This window comes from Lissotriton vulgaris, chromosome 7 (assembly GCF_964263255.1).
Source record: "Lissotriton vulgaris chromosome 7, aLisVul1.2, whole genome shotgun sequence".
NCBI lineage: Eukaryota > Metazoa > Chordata > Amphibia > Caudata > Salamandridae > Lissotriton > Lissotriton vulgaris.
In genome coordinates, this window is record NC_141695.1 from 936,746,578 (window position 1) to 936,759,710 (window position 13,133).

The window sequence follows — 13,133 nt, forward strand, 5'->3', positions numbered from 1 at the left end:
CTGATCGGGTCAATCGCTGCAATCCGGTTGGAAACCAGAAGATTTAACCCCTCCCACAATGAGAGAAAAATTGACTTACACACCTAAGAAAGCTGGGACCATCTCTGATCACAGAGGAAGCCGGAAGCACTGCTCGTGACAGAGCCTGCGCCAGTCCATGAGCAGCCCAAGTTCTCTGATCACGACCAAAGCTTTAAAGTGCCCATGGTCAATCCTGTGCTTCAGCAGCGGGTAAAACTTGAATCAGGCCTGTTGGGCCCAGAGTAACTTGTTGCTGTAGGTGCTGCTGCACCATAGACACTTTTGACTACTTCCTAAGAGACAAAGGGGGACTCTTGAGTACGGCCTGCTAGTGAGCATTCCCTGGATGCGGCCAGCCGTGAATGGGGAATAACCACGATCACACTGCAAGGAAGAGGGTGGGACATGGACTTGCCAGAGAAACACTGGAGCCCTGGCCTCAATGGGATTGTGGTGTTGCTTACAAATGGCGTTAAATCTTTGAATTTGTAGAGTTAGAAACAAAATACTACTTTTTCATACAAACAAATATTTGAATGGACAGTGCCTTATTGACAATGCTGAGTGCACTCTGAGATATGAACCATGTTCACTAACCTGTATCTACACTCCACTCCCAGGGAGCCTTTGACTGTTCATCCACACCTACCAATAAGAGTTAAGTGCTGAAGGAGTACTTGGGCCAGTTGCTCAGGATCAATAGTAGTTCGGGCCTCAGGACATTTGGAGGAAAAGGCATCAACCACAATTATTTGGCCCAGTAGCCCCTGCATGCTTTGTGGCCCTCTGAAAGCGATTCTGACATATATACCAGGCAAAACATATTGGTTAGTGCTCTGCAGCCTCAACAGGGACCACATTTATACCAACAGCCAATACACCTTTGGAGTTGTCCATGACTTTGTACAGCTCTGGGCAATGACAGGGTTCCTCACTTTAGCAGGCCAACAGATTCATACGCACCCTTGCAACAAGATGTGCCAACAACTCTGGTGCTGTCACTTCAAATTACTTAATTGTACAAAGTGCTGAGGAAAGTCATCACACCGGTTATTTGTGATACCAGAAATATTTTTATTTGTAGACACATTTTGGGGTTAAAAATACATTGTTGTTGCTTTGTCAGCATTTCTGTACTGTGGCAGTAGTTGAATAGTAGTTAGTGACTTGGTTGCTTCATTTTAAGTGAAAAGCATGATTTTTTTTAATACTACAAAAACATTGTTTTATTAGTGATACTGATACACATTAGATGTGAGCTAGCCAACACATTAACAGGGAGAGACAGTCAGACCTGAGCCAAGGATCTGGCTTGACGCTAAGAGCCTGTGACTGAGCTACACCATAAAAAATGTGGTATGTCAATTGTGCAACAAACATCATATACAAATATGATGAAGTATCTTCCAAATAGTGTATTTCTTTAACATGCTGAAAAGTTTTGCCTTGGTACATCAGATTGTATCATTGCATTGAGAGGCATTTATTAACAATGCTAGTTTAAAAACAATTAGTTCTGAAAAGTCAGGCTTCCACAAGCATCGATGAACTAAGAGGCAAGCCAGTTGTCATATTTACCCTATATGTGGTCTAGATTCCTATTAAGGAAAGAGCACCGTTATAGTCTATTAAATCCATCACAAGATATGTGTTTGGACAGCACACACCCTGAACTCACATATTTCGAAGCACGCTGACACAGACAATTAATAAAAATGAGGCACAGTAAAATACAATATTTTCCTAGGATTACAGAATAGGTTCAAGCGAGGATGATGTGGTTGATCCCAGGTTTTTTGGTTGCACATTTCACATTTCAGACACTAGATAGGTGTCTCTTTTTCTTTCCACTTTTAAAGAATTGATTAACATTTTGGGCACAATTAAGAGTGTGGCGATCCATTGGACCGCTGAACCTGTGGTGGCAGTCCCTCGACCGCCAGACTGGGGGTCTACCCGCCGTATTATGACTACGGCGGTGGGATGAACGCTGCTGCCGCCAGGAACCTTGATACCATGGTGGTGGCACAGCTATCAGAGGCCACAATATACTGGTGGTGCAGCTGCTGCACCGCCAAGAGTATTACGAGTTTCCTCACTGCCACGATTTTCATGGAGGTGAGCCCACCATGAAATGTGTGGTGGTGAGGAAACAAAGTTGGCCCTACAGGGTCCCCTGTTGCTTCAGGGCAAGGAGATGCATGCAAGGGGGCACATGGTGTGCCCCCCATGTGTGCATGCACCCCCTGTTCCTGCATGGCATTACTTCCCAGTCCATGCCGTGCAGGAACAGGCTTTGGTAGTCCCTCTGCGCGGCCTTTCTAAACCTCCCGGATGAGCCTTAGAACGGCAGCGCCGCAGGACCACCAGAGGACCGTCCGCCAGACCAAGAAAAAACTCCTAAACTGGCGGGCGGTCAGCAGTCGACTTGGGCGGTGTGGAAGTGGGTGGAAGCATGGTGGCCTGCTCCCACACTGCCAAAGTTGTCATTAGGCCCTTTGCCTTTAATATTTTGCTTTGGGCTCACGGATCCAAGAGGCTATCAAGCTAAGGCAGAGCCAGGCCCCTGACTCACGCCTTCGGCGGCTCACCCACCTGCAATACACAGCTATGGTTACTTATTAGAAAACAGATATCCAGACTTCTTATTGGGACCAACATAAGCCCCTATTTTTAACTATGTATCATTAAAGCTTTCTTAACGTTGCTAGCATTTTTAAAAATAACTACCCATTTCTCCTCTTTTCTTCTTATGCCGCCACCAGCACAAATCCATCCCCACTTTATTACCTACTAACTAGTTACATTTTACCTTCATGAAAAGTCATAAGTAACTGCATCCACCAGGAGCAAACTCCAAACACATGCTCTATTGAGTCTGCTTATCAACTGCCAAATCCTGTTGAACGATGGTTTGATTTTTAACCACTACGTAGACGATAACACTTGTTTGTTCAGATTCTCATGTTTACTTTTGCCCTCAATGACTTTCCTTAAAATAGTTTGACATTTTATTTTCCATTCATGTATTTTCTTCATAGTTTTGTAGTAATTAGTATACTTTTTTCAAGACTTTGATTAAAATGTTTCTTTTTAGTCTTTTAATTGTATCGATTTTAGTTGTTGATTCTGGCATCTCCCAGATACCTCTTTTAAAGTAAACCATCTTACATTTAATTCACCATATAGAAGAGAGAGTGAGATAAAGATACTGTTCATGTGTCTGTTTTGTACCATTCTGTAGCCTTCCTCCCCTAAGCATGTGGTTGGGTTCATGCAGTGCAATAAACATATATAAAGTATGAAGCCTCTCTCTCACCTCGGATTGCCAGGCTGGTTTGAAACAAACTATTGATTGCTTGTTATCCAACCCTGGGTAGGAGCCAATGCCTTACTAAGCAGTGTCTATGTGCACTATCTGACTGGTCTTAACCAGTCATGAATGAAGTGCGTGTGTTTATATTTTCAGACACTCCGGTAATGCAAAACATGAGAATCGGTATTTTTAGACAAATGGAATGCCTCTAGAAGAGCTATAACGGGAGAGGCACTGCAAGTTAAAAAGAACAGTAGATGCAGGTTAGCTTTTTTAAATTACTTTTTATACAAGCCTAATATTCTTCATGCACAATTAAGGCACTTCTAAATCAAAAGCTTTATGGGTTATGATCATTGTTACCTCGACTCTCGAGTGAGTTTGAGTAACGGCTGCTAAGCACATGTGCAAGCAAGATGGGAAGCAGAATAATTTTAACCCACGTTTGTGAAAATGAATATTCTTTCCTCTCCTCTATTCTAACTTGTTGCCGTTTTCTTTTCGAGATCTCAGAAAGGCAACACTTCTGAAAGGCGAGCTGTTTGTACGACATTCTAAGAAGCAAAACAGACAGATGAAGGAACCGGACCCTAAAAGTATGTTTCTTTATCCAGACAGAACAGACCATTGCAATCCTCCCAACGTGATTTAACAGAACATCAAAATTATCTGCTATGTACTAAACAGATTTGCATGGTGAAGAGAGATTTCAATCTCAATGGCCTTCCAACAACAAGAGACTAATTTACTGATCATCAAACAGACACACAGTTTGCAAGACAAAGACAAGCATTGGCAAAGTCAAAAGCTCTTGCGTTTAGCTACCAGGCTTCTGGCATGGTCAGTGCTTGGCTTGTCATGAAACTTGTATTTAAAAAAATGACGAGGGAGTGGTCAATTTCTTACTAACAAAAAAAAACATTAGCCAAATTGCAGACATGTTTTTTTTTTTTATAAAAAACATTGCCCTTGTAGTCCCTGGCACTGAACAGAAGTACTTTGTGTGTGGATATGCTCCCTTTGAAATAGCATAATACTGCTACACACAGCGAAACAGTGAAGTTAGCGAACGGTTGAGGTGGACTGCCCCACATAGCATGCTGTAATGGGTGGGAGAAAAATGTGAATAGCAGAACAGAGTAATTGAAAGGGTCTGTTCTATAAATAGATATTCATATAGTTTTTGTAGAATCAATGTATTTAGCTAATGCCAAACATAATAATGTTGGTGGTCATTCTGAGGCAAAGGAAAACATATTTCATCAGATTTGTATTATAAAAAATGGGTAATCTCGGACTTCACATTCATTCACACATTACAGCAAAAACAGACCCTAGTCAAATGCATGAAATGCACAATCTGCCATGTGTGCTGCAATGTCGTCTAATTCCTCCTTGTGATAAACCACTCTTGTTGCTATGACCCGTAAGCTTCTAAACATCATCAGCATCAGAGCAGCCGTACTGCATGCAACCCATAAAATAAATGCTCTCCTCATTATCATACTGATCCTTCCTACAGATTTTGTATGTATTTCTATCTTAATGAGCAGAAGTTGATAGTATCATAATGTACCTGTTCATAAGGCAGGAATAGTAGGCCATGGTAGTATTATTCACATGCGTTGGCAGAGCTCCACAGGGTTGGAGTATGAACTGCACATGTGCATGGTACAAAGGGACCAAAACCAAATTAAGAACAAGAATGTATTTTCCAGCTTCTGTGCGTTTGGGAGTGCAACCGGCATTATAGTTTGTGGTCCAAGAGCAGAGCTTTTCTGTCTGGAGGCCCAGACTCTACAGTGATTTTTTTACTTGTCTTCCTTGAAGCGTTACACTTGATTTCAGTTAAACCTACAAAACCACTTTTCTGCATGCAGCACCCAATAATTTTGTAATGTATTAAAGTCTTTCACCACTTCCTTCGTAGTTTAAAAAAATAAATAATACAGTATATTTCCAGAAATACGCTTAGCAAAATGATAACTCATTCAACACCTATATTCAATTGATCAGACCACTCTTAATATTGTTATTCTAATGATAACTATACTCGAATATCCAAGACAGCTGTGCACCCTAAGCATTAGCACAATTACTTTAAAATGTGCACTTTCCAAATGTATTCATCTTACATAATAACGCATCTTCATTACACTCTGTCCATGAAATGGATTCATGAGATTGCATTTCACGAGTGTCCCCATTCTGACTGGAGTATGAATCTCTGCATAGACAATGACAAGCACCAAACGCCTGATGTCACATCGAATCATCATAACAATTATGTCACCCATGAACTTTCAAAAGAGCACCCGCAGCATTGAGGCAATGCCAAATGAAAGCAACACGTAAACATTGTTTGGTTTGTAAAGATAAGCCGGTAAATGCAGCCTTGCGCAAAAATAACAATTATTGTACTCACGAAATGTGTCTTTTTCCTGTATTTGTATTGTAAACAGACTGAAGAAGGGATGTCACATGATTTATTGCGAGTAGAAAAGACATAGGTGAACATATTTGACTTTATCAGAACTACATGTACTTTATACTTTCTTCTTCTGATGGTAAAGAATAATCAAGTCACCATAATTCACCATCTGAGTTAAACAATGGAGAATAACATGCACAAACAGTTGGTACACTCCATCGTTGCCACAATTGTCTGTGCTTATAAAGAGCAGTATTTCTCAACGTCTTGTGATGCATTCCAAGCAACTTGTGCTCTCGCGGAGGGCTCAATAGGAGGCCTTTCAATAAATTCTTCTGTAAATTTCCGTGTTTATGTTTATATTTCTCCCCAAAGGGTGGTAACATATGGAATCCATGTGTTCTTAATGTGCATGAATGAACATGGACAGGATTTCCTAGAAGTGGAGCGGGATGCTTGTTAGGACTTAAGAGCCCCATTATTCTGATAAAGCACATTAGCATAGTGGATTAGCATAATTACCTAGAAAAGATTCCAATAAGCAGTGTGCACAATACAGATCATCCATTCATTAAAAAATGCCACAGCTCTAGGTTTAGGCCTATCATCCAGCATTTTAAAACCTCTGTGCTAGCACTGTAAACTTTAAAGGCAAATGGCGCTGTTTGTCGACGCTGCATCACTTCCACATGAAAGAATCAGCTCCGAAGGCAGTAGGACAGCCCCAGCTTCACTCTCATTATTAACCTCATTTAGAACTGCTGAGATGGACAATCAATTACCATCCCATCACAAAGAGTGCACAGCCGCAGGGAACCCCATCCAATCTCCAGCTCAATTGAATGGTCCGCTAGCATCTTTCTTCTTTGTCTGGCAGTGTGCACAGCAGCTTACCTACAGGACTCGTCCGCTATTATTATGTAGGGCAACTACGCGGACTGCTCTGCTACCATTCCAGGCTTTGTTTATTTTCCTGTGATATTCCTTCATAGGCTGACATGGTTAACCTCGCCACTCATGTATGTTTGGCAGATTGTTACTTTAAGTAGTGTGATATGCCGAAGCTTGAAACCCAGAAGCAGCAAGGAACTTGCATGCTTGTATGCCACGGCCTAATGTTTCTGAAGCAGCTCCATTTTCAATTGATTCCAGAAATTATTTCTGCAACTGATGAAATATTTTTTCGTTTAATACCATATTTACGTTGTTTCAAACGGTACCCACATACTGCCTTTCTCCGTCTTCAGAGCGTCATGCAATACACAAGGATGCAGTTGCATTGGATATAAAAGTATCAACAATATGCAAAACCTTTAGTGTGCATCACATCTACTTGATTTTGGGCCAGGCCTATTGGTGAGGGATTGTTTACACGCTTATGATGCTTTTCAATTGGAAAGCAATGTGAGGCTGGGCACGCCATTCATCTGATTTATAGACGGTTTTCATTTTTTTTTTCTCACGCTCACTGGCTCTCTCTTACTCTGTTTTTCTCTCTCCTTTTACTCTGTTGGATGTATTCTGTCTCTCTCATGGTGGAGTTGTTTCTCTCTCCTTGCCCACATCTTTCAGTCTTTGCCGCTTCTAAGACCCACCCTCAGGTTTGTTATGGCTTAGCTGAGCCAGGCCTGCACCTGAATTGTTCTCCTCTTCCCTGCTGCGATTCACAGGTGCACATGCAACCTTTAGGATGGGGCATCCACTCGGGAGAATCCAGGAGGACCTTAGCTGCTAGCCCCCCCCACCCCCCACCTCACCCTAGAAAGCCAAAGAAACAAGTATTCTGTCTTGAATCTAGAAGGACGAACATCGGCGCCTGCAACTCTACTGAGAAAGTTCCACGTGCATGATCCACGGCACAAATACTAATTATTACCAGTCAGCTGTGGAGAAAGCTATAGAAATGGAAGATGCCCCTATCCCTTAGCTTAGAGGCTGCCCACTAACAGACTACCACAGGACAAGGTCACATTTCCAGGCATAACCCTGCATGTCTTTGTGACTTCCCAAAAACGAGTAAAGCTACGGAAATCTTAGGCATAAACCTACAGCTTGTAAATGTACCTATTTGTATAAAACTGGCCCTACCTGCCTATCGAGCCTCTCATGCTGCGATATATTTGGTGAAATAATTAGACATCCACTAATTTTCCCGGTGGGTGTGTGCATTTGCTTTGCCACCTAGGGAAATGTGTCTTTTGTAACCAATAACTGCAAAAACATACCGTCCTATTCAAATGCATTGCCGCTTCAGCGGAAACGCACTGTGGAAAACAGCTATTGCACGCAATTGGACACTGGACATGTGAGAAGGGTAAGAACTGTGTGAAAATTCACAAGCCTTTTGATGGCTTGCTGAATCAGCAGTTGGTGAGATAGCAGCTTGCTGGATAAACAGGAAGCGACTGCACATTTATTCCTACAAAGACAGCACACTAGTGACACACTCTCCTAATGTCAGACACATGACCCTGTGCAAAGCAGTTTTAAGGTTACCATAGCCTTAATCCATCATAAAACACAATATGAGTCCAGCTAAGGTTAGAGCTCTGAAGTACATGCAGGCAAATGCTTGCAAGTTGAATATGACAATACCAGACCCACAGGCCTGGACAGTACAGAATACATCTCTGTGGCTATATATCAGTTCCAGGTGAATTGTGCAAATCCCAAGCAACACGTTACCATCGCATAGCTCAATGATGCATGCAAAAACTGTTCATTATCTTCATCTAGTTACAAGTACTCAATTAACTGATCAATGACTGATCACAGATCACACACACGTCAATTTGTTCTGTATCCTATGTAATCGAAGTTATATTGCCAAAAGTCAGTGGTATTGATTTAATTGACCTCACAAGAGTAAAAAGCCGAGTACACCATATTGCATATCACCTGGAACATTTTGGCGCAACCCATATCGCTGCAGCATGCACAAATCCTATTGAGCTATCTTTGTGGCAGTTATCAACATCTTTGAATAAAACTCCCATCATAGTAACAATAATGTTGTCCTCATCTTTATTTTCCAGACAGAGTCTGATGGCTGACACAAAAAAAAGAAGATTTGAATTGATTCACATTTCCCTCAGTGGGCAGGGCCCTTGCTTACTGTTAGGAAACAAAACACAATCACAAGAACTCCCAATACCAATCTTTGCAAAAGCACCAGATTAATACACGCCAATTGATCATTCAAGACTTTTAACACGATGCACCATCTGAAGGGCAATGTCCAAGCTGTGGCCAGGCGGCCATTGAGAGACATTTACATTTCTACAATATAAACACACACTTTAGTATAGTTTCCACTGTGCATTTCACAGCAGTATTTGGTGAGGCAATTGTAGGTGAATTAGGAAGGGGACAAAGGAAAAATGCAAATGTTCAGTCTCAGTGTATTTTAAGCAAGAGTTATAGAGAGATTCACAGTATGACTGAGAGCCCTTGCAAGTCAAAATGACCTATGCAAATCGGACAATGGACACACATGACTTGGTATGCATTCAAGTTCAATATTCTCAACTTTCTTTTTGAAAGATTACCATGCAACTGAGGAACTCATCTAGATCACAATACTGCACAGCATAGAGCAGACTCTTTGCTCCATTCACCCAGGCAGCGACACAGCACCTTGACTCAAAACAAATTTCATTTCTCATTATAGTGACAACGCACACACCACGTTTTAACTCATATTCTGCGCCTTTCAGAATTTCGCTGTGATGGGAAAGAGGGTCGTTGTTGAGGACAAGGGGTACACGGGTGGGGTACTGCACACGATTAATAATTTCACCAGAGTTTGAAAGGATCACATTACCTCAAGCGGGCTTGGGAGTCTGTTGTTGTCTTTCAGTAACTGGTTATACAAGCTGGGATCCCCTAATTTCAGGGTGTTTTGCTGACTTCCGAGTGGGCTTGGTGAGCCCCTCATCTTGTATATGGTGTCAGTCTTGCGCGAGTCTGTTGTCAGATACACCTGATGGTACAGGTTGTGAGGCGGAAGCCCACCCCGGACCGCATCCACATAGTGCAGGGTCTCGCTTGCCCTGTAAAGGGTGCTCCGGGAGTTGGTATACAGATCCCTGGTCTTTTTCCACTTGTAAAGTTTGACCACCCCCACAGTAAAGAGGGTGATAATAAAGAGTGCGGAAACCACAACCACTGCTATGATTAAATAAAACGTCAAATTGTTTTTCTGATGCTTTTTAGCAGCCACATTTCCATCCTGGGCCATGGCTTCTGCAGATGTGTCTGTCATTGATATTGTGAGTGTGACAGTGGACGACAGCGCGGGCTGCCCATTGTCCCTTACTGCAATGACCAATGTCTGCCTAGATAGATCGTTTTCCAGAACCTCTCGAGTAGTCCGTATCTCCCCACTGTGAAGCCCTATCTTAAAAAGGCTCGAGTCTATGGCCTTGTCGAGCGAATACGAGATCCAGGCATTGTGTCCCGTATCAGCATCCCAGGCCACAACTTTAGTCACCACACTCCCAGCACTTATCGACCTAGGTACAGAATCCACTTGTGCAGAGTTTGAGTTTGGGCGAGGGTACAAAACTAAGGGGGCATTGTCATTGGTATCCACAACAAACACATTTATAGGGATGTCCGTGGCTAAAGATGGGCTGCCCCCGTCGTGCACGCGGACTGTCATTTTATATTCCCTGGTTCCTTCGTGATCTAAGGAAGCAAGAACAAAAATGGTGCCATTCTCAGAATTAATAGAGAAATATCGCAGAATAACATCCCCAGCATTACCATTTTGAAGAATGGAGTAGGAGAGACGGCCATTTTGGTCGACATCCGGGTCAGAGGCGCTGACATTGAATATTGGAACCCCAGGGACATTGTTCTCTGTCACATACACATCGTAGGACGGCTGGGTGGATGCTGGCGGGTTGTCATTGACATCAGACACCTGCACCTGAATCCTCCTTTCTGCTGAAAGCGGAGGGGTCCCCGAGTCAGTGGCAGTGATGGTTATGTTATACTCGGAGACCAGTTCCCTGTCAAGGCCTGCCTGTGTCTCCAAGGTGAAGTAATTTTTTATGGAGGAACTTAAAACGAAAGGGATGTTTGGGGGAATAACACAGTTCACCAACCCATTGTCACCAGAATCCAAGTCAGTGACGCTCAGTAGTGCAACCACCGTCCCTTTGAGCGCATTTTCCGGCACTGGGCTATACAGAGATGTGACGGTAATCTCCGGCGTGTTGTCATTCGCATCAATTATTGACACAAATACTTTGCAATGGGCCACCTGCGGATTCGTGCCTCTGTCTTTTGCCTGTATGTATATCTCATAATCCTTCCGTTGCTCATAGTCCAGCTGCCCTTTGACCTTCAGTTCCCCGGTGACAGAATCCAGCGCGAACAGTTCCCGCACTTTGGCCGGGGTGTGGCTGCTGAACGAATACACTATTTCCCCGTTGGATCCTTGGTCCAAATCTACTGCTTGAACTTTGACAATCAGGGCGCCCGTGGGCGTGTTTTCCACAATGTTGGCCCTGTAGAGCGTCTGGTTGAAGGTGGGGGCGTTGTCATTGGCGTCCTGCACGTGCACGAGGATCTGCACGCTGGCAGACCGGGCCGGGCTCCCCCCGTCCACCCCGGTGAGGGTCAGGCTCAGGTCCTCCTCCCCCTCCCTGTCCAGCCCCTTCTCCAGGACGAGCTCGGCATACTTGGTGCCGTCGCCCCCCGTCTGGACACTGAGGGTGAAGTGCGCGTTGGGGCTCAGCCTGTAGGTCTGCACCGAGTTGACCCCCACATCGGGGTCCTGTGCGCTCTCGAGCGGGAAGCGCGCTCCGGGGGCCACGGACTCGCTGATGTCCAGCCGCAGGTCCCCGGCCAGGAAGGCGGGGTCGTTGTCGTTGATGTCCTGCAGCTCCACCACGGCGCTGTACAGCTCCAGGGGGTTCTCGGCCACCACCTCCAGGGGGAGCAGGCAGGGCGCGGCCGGGCCGCACAGCGCCTCGCGGTCCATCCTCTCGTTCACATACAGCGCCCCGCTCTCCAGGTCCACCTCCAGGTAGCGCCGGCCCCCTCCGGCGGGCACCACCCGCAGCCGGCGCTCTGCCAGCCCCCGCAACTCCAGGCCCAGGTCTGACACCAGGTTCCCCACGCGGGCCCCCCTCTGCGCCTCCTCGGGTACGGCGTAGCGGACGAGCGCGGAGCCCCCGCCGAGGAGCCCCAGGAGCAGCGGGAGGAAGAGCACTGGGCCCCCGAGGCCGGCTCGGCCGGGGCAGGGGGTCATCTCAGAGTGCGTGGCGGGCCCTGTGCTCCGCTGCTGCCTCGGTGGTCTCACGGGGTGGAGGTTCTGGCACAGGGGCGCATCTCAGAGTTGATGGCGGGCTCCGGTACCTCCGAGCTGTTGTCTCACGGGGTGGCCCGTCTAGCACAGGGGCGCATCTCAGAGTTGATGGCGGGCTCCGGTACCTTTGCTTGCAGCTGTTGCCTCAGGGGGTGGCCCGTCCAGCACAGGGTGGCATCTCTGTGTGGGTGCCCTCTGCCCCGCTACCGCGCCAGGCCGGCTCCGTTACCTCACAGGGTGGTCGGTCTGTCCAGCACAGCGGGTCATCTCGGAGCTCGTGTTCCTCAGCTGCCCGCCCAGGACGGAGGTCTGATACCTCTCAGGGCTCGTCTCGGGCTGTGTGGCGGCTCCTCTCTTCTGCCTGTTGCCTCACAGAGTGGTCCGTCCTGCACGGAGTTTGTTGCGCGCTCCCGCGATGCGCTCTGTGGCGCGTTCTCTCTCAGGGCGGCCGGACGGCCCGGCACCGGGCTCGTCTTGGGCTCCTCTGCTGCCTGTTGCCTCACAGGGCTCGTCCGGGGTATGAAGCGGGCTTTCCTGCCTGTTGCCTCACAGGGTTGTCCGTCCGGAGCTGTTTGCGCGCTCCGTGGCTGGGCGGAGCGCCTCAGGGAGGCGCCGCTGGTCCTCCGAGTTCTTGGCGGGCTCCTCTGCTTGGGACGGGTGGTGTTATCTCACGGGGCACCCCGGAAGGGAGGGCACGCTGGAGCCGCAGTGCTGGAGGGTGGACATGGCTCGGCCGGGAAGCTGTGACTCACCCCTCTGAGGCTTCAAACTCCCGTGCCCGCCTCGCTCGCTCGCTCACTCATCAGAGGGGACCGGATGGCGCTGCTCGGGCGGCAGCAGTGCGTGTGAGGAACAGCGGCGCGCACCGTCCCCAGCCACAACTGCATCAAGTATGCGAGGGAGCGCGCGGCCAGCGCCAGTGGTGCGCCCTGCCAGCACATGTGCACTGCATCCAGCGAGTTCCAAGAGCACATCTGCTGCGCTGCCCGGACGCAGCTCTGCTTAACGTCCCCAAAAGTGATTTTTAAAACACAAAGTTGTATTAA

The 13,133-nt window shown here is 46.5% G+C and overlaps 1 protein-coding gene across 1 annotated transcript; it reads right to left on the minus strand.

Moving 5' to 3' along the window:
* Positions 1-9,582: 9,582 nt before the first annotated feature.
* Positions 9,583-12,030, minus strand: LOC147702713 (protocadherin gamma-C3-like). Its single transcript, XM_086929436.1, has one exon. The coding sequence runs from the start codon at positions 12,028-12,030 to the stop codon at positions 9,583-9,585; it is 2,448 nt and encodes an 815-aa protein (XP_086785562.1).
* Between the last annotated feature and the right edge of the window lie 1,103 nt (positions 12,031-13,133).

What these genes read in the sequence shown, in the direction of transcription:
- LOC147702713 (XM_086929436.1), bottom strand. Translation starts at nt 12,030, where the DNA reads ATGACCCCCTGCCCCGGCCGAGCCGGCCTCGGGGGCCCAGTGCTCTTC.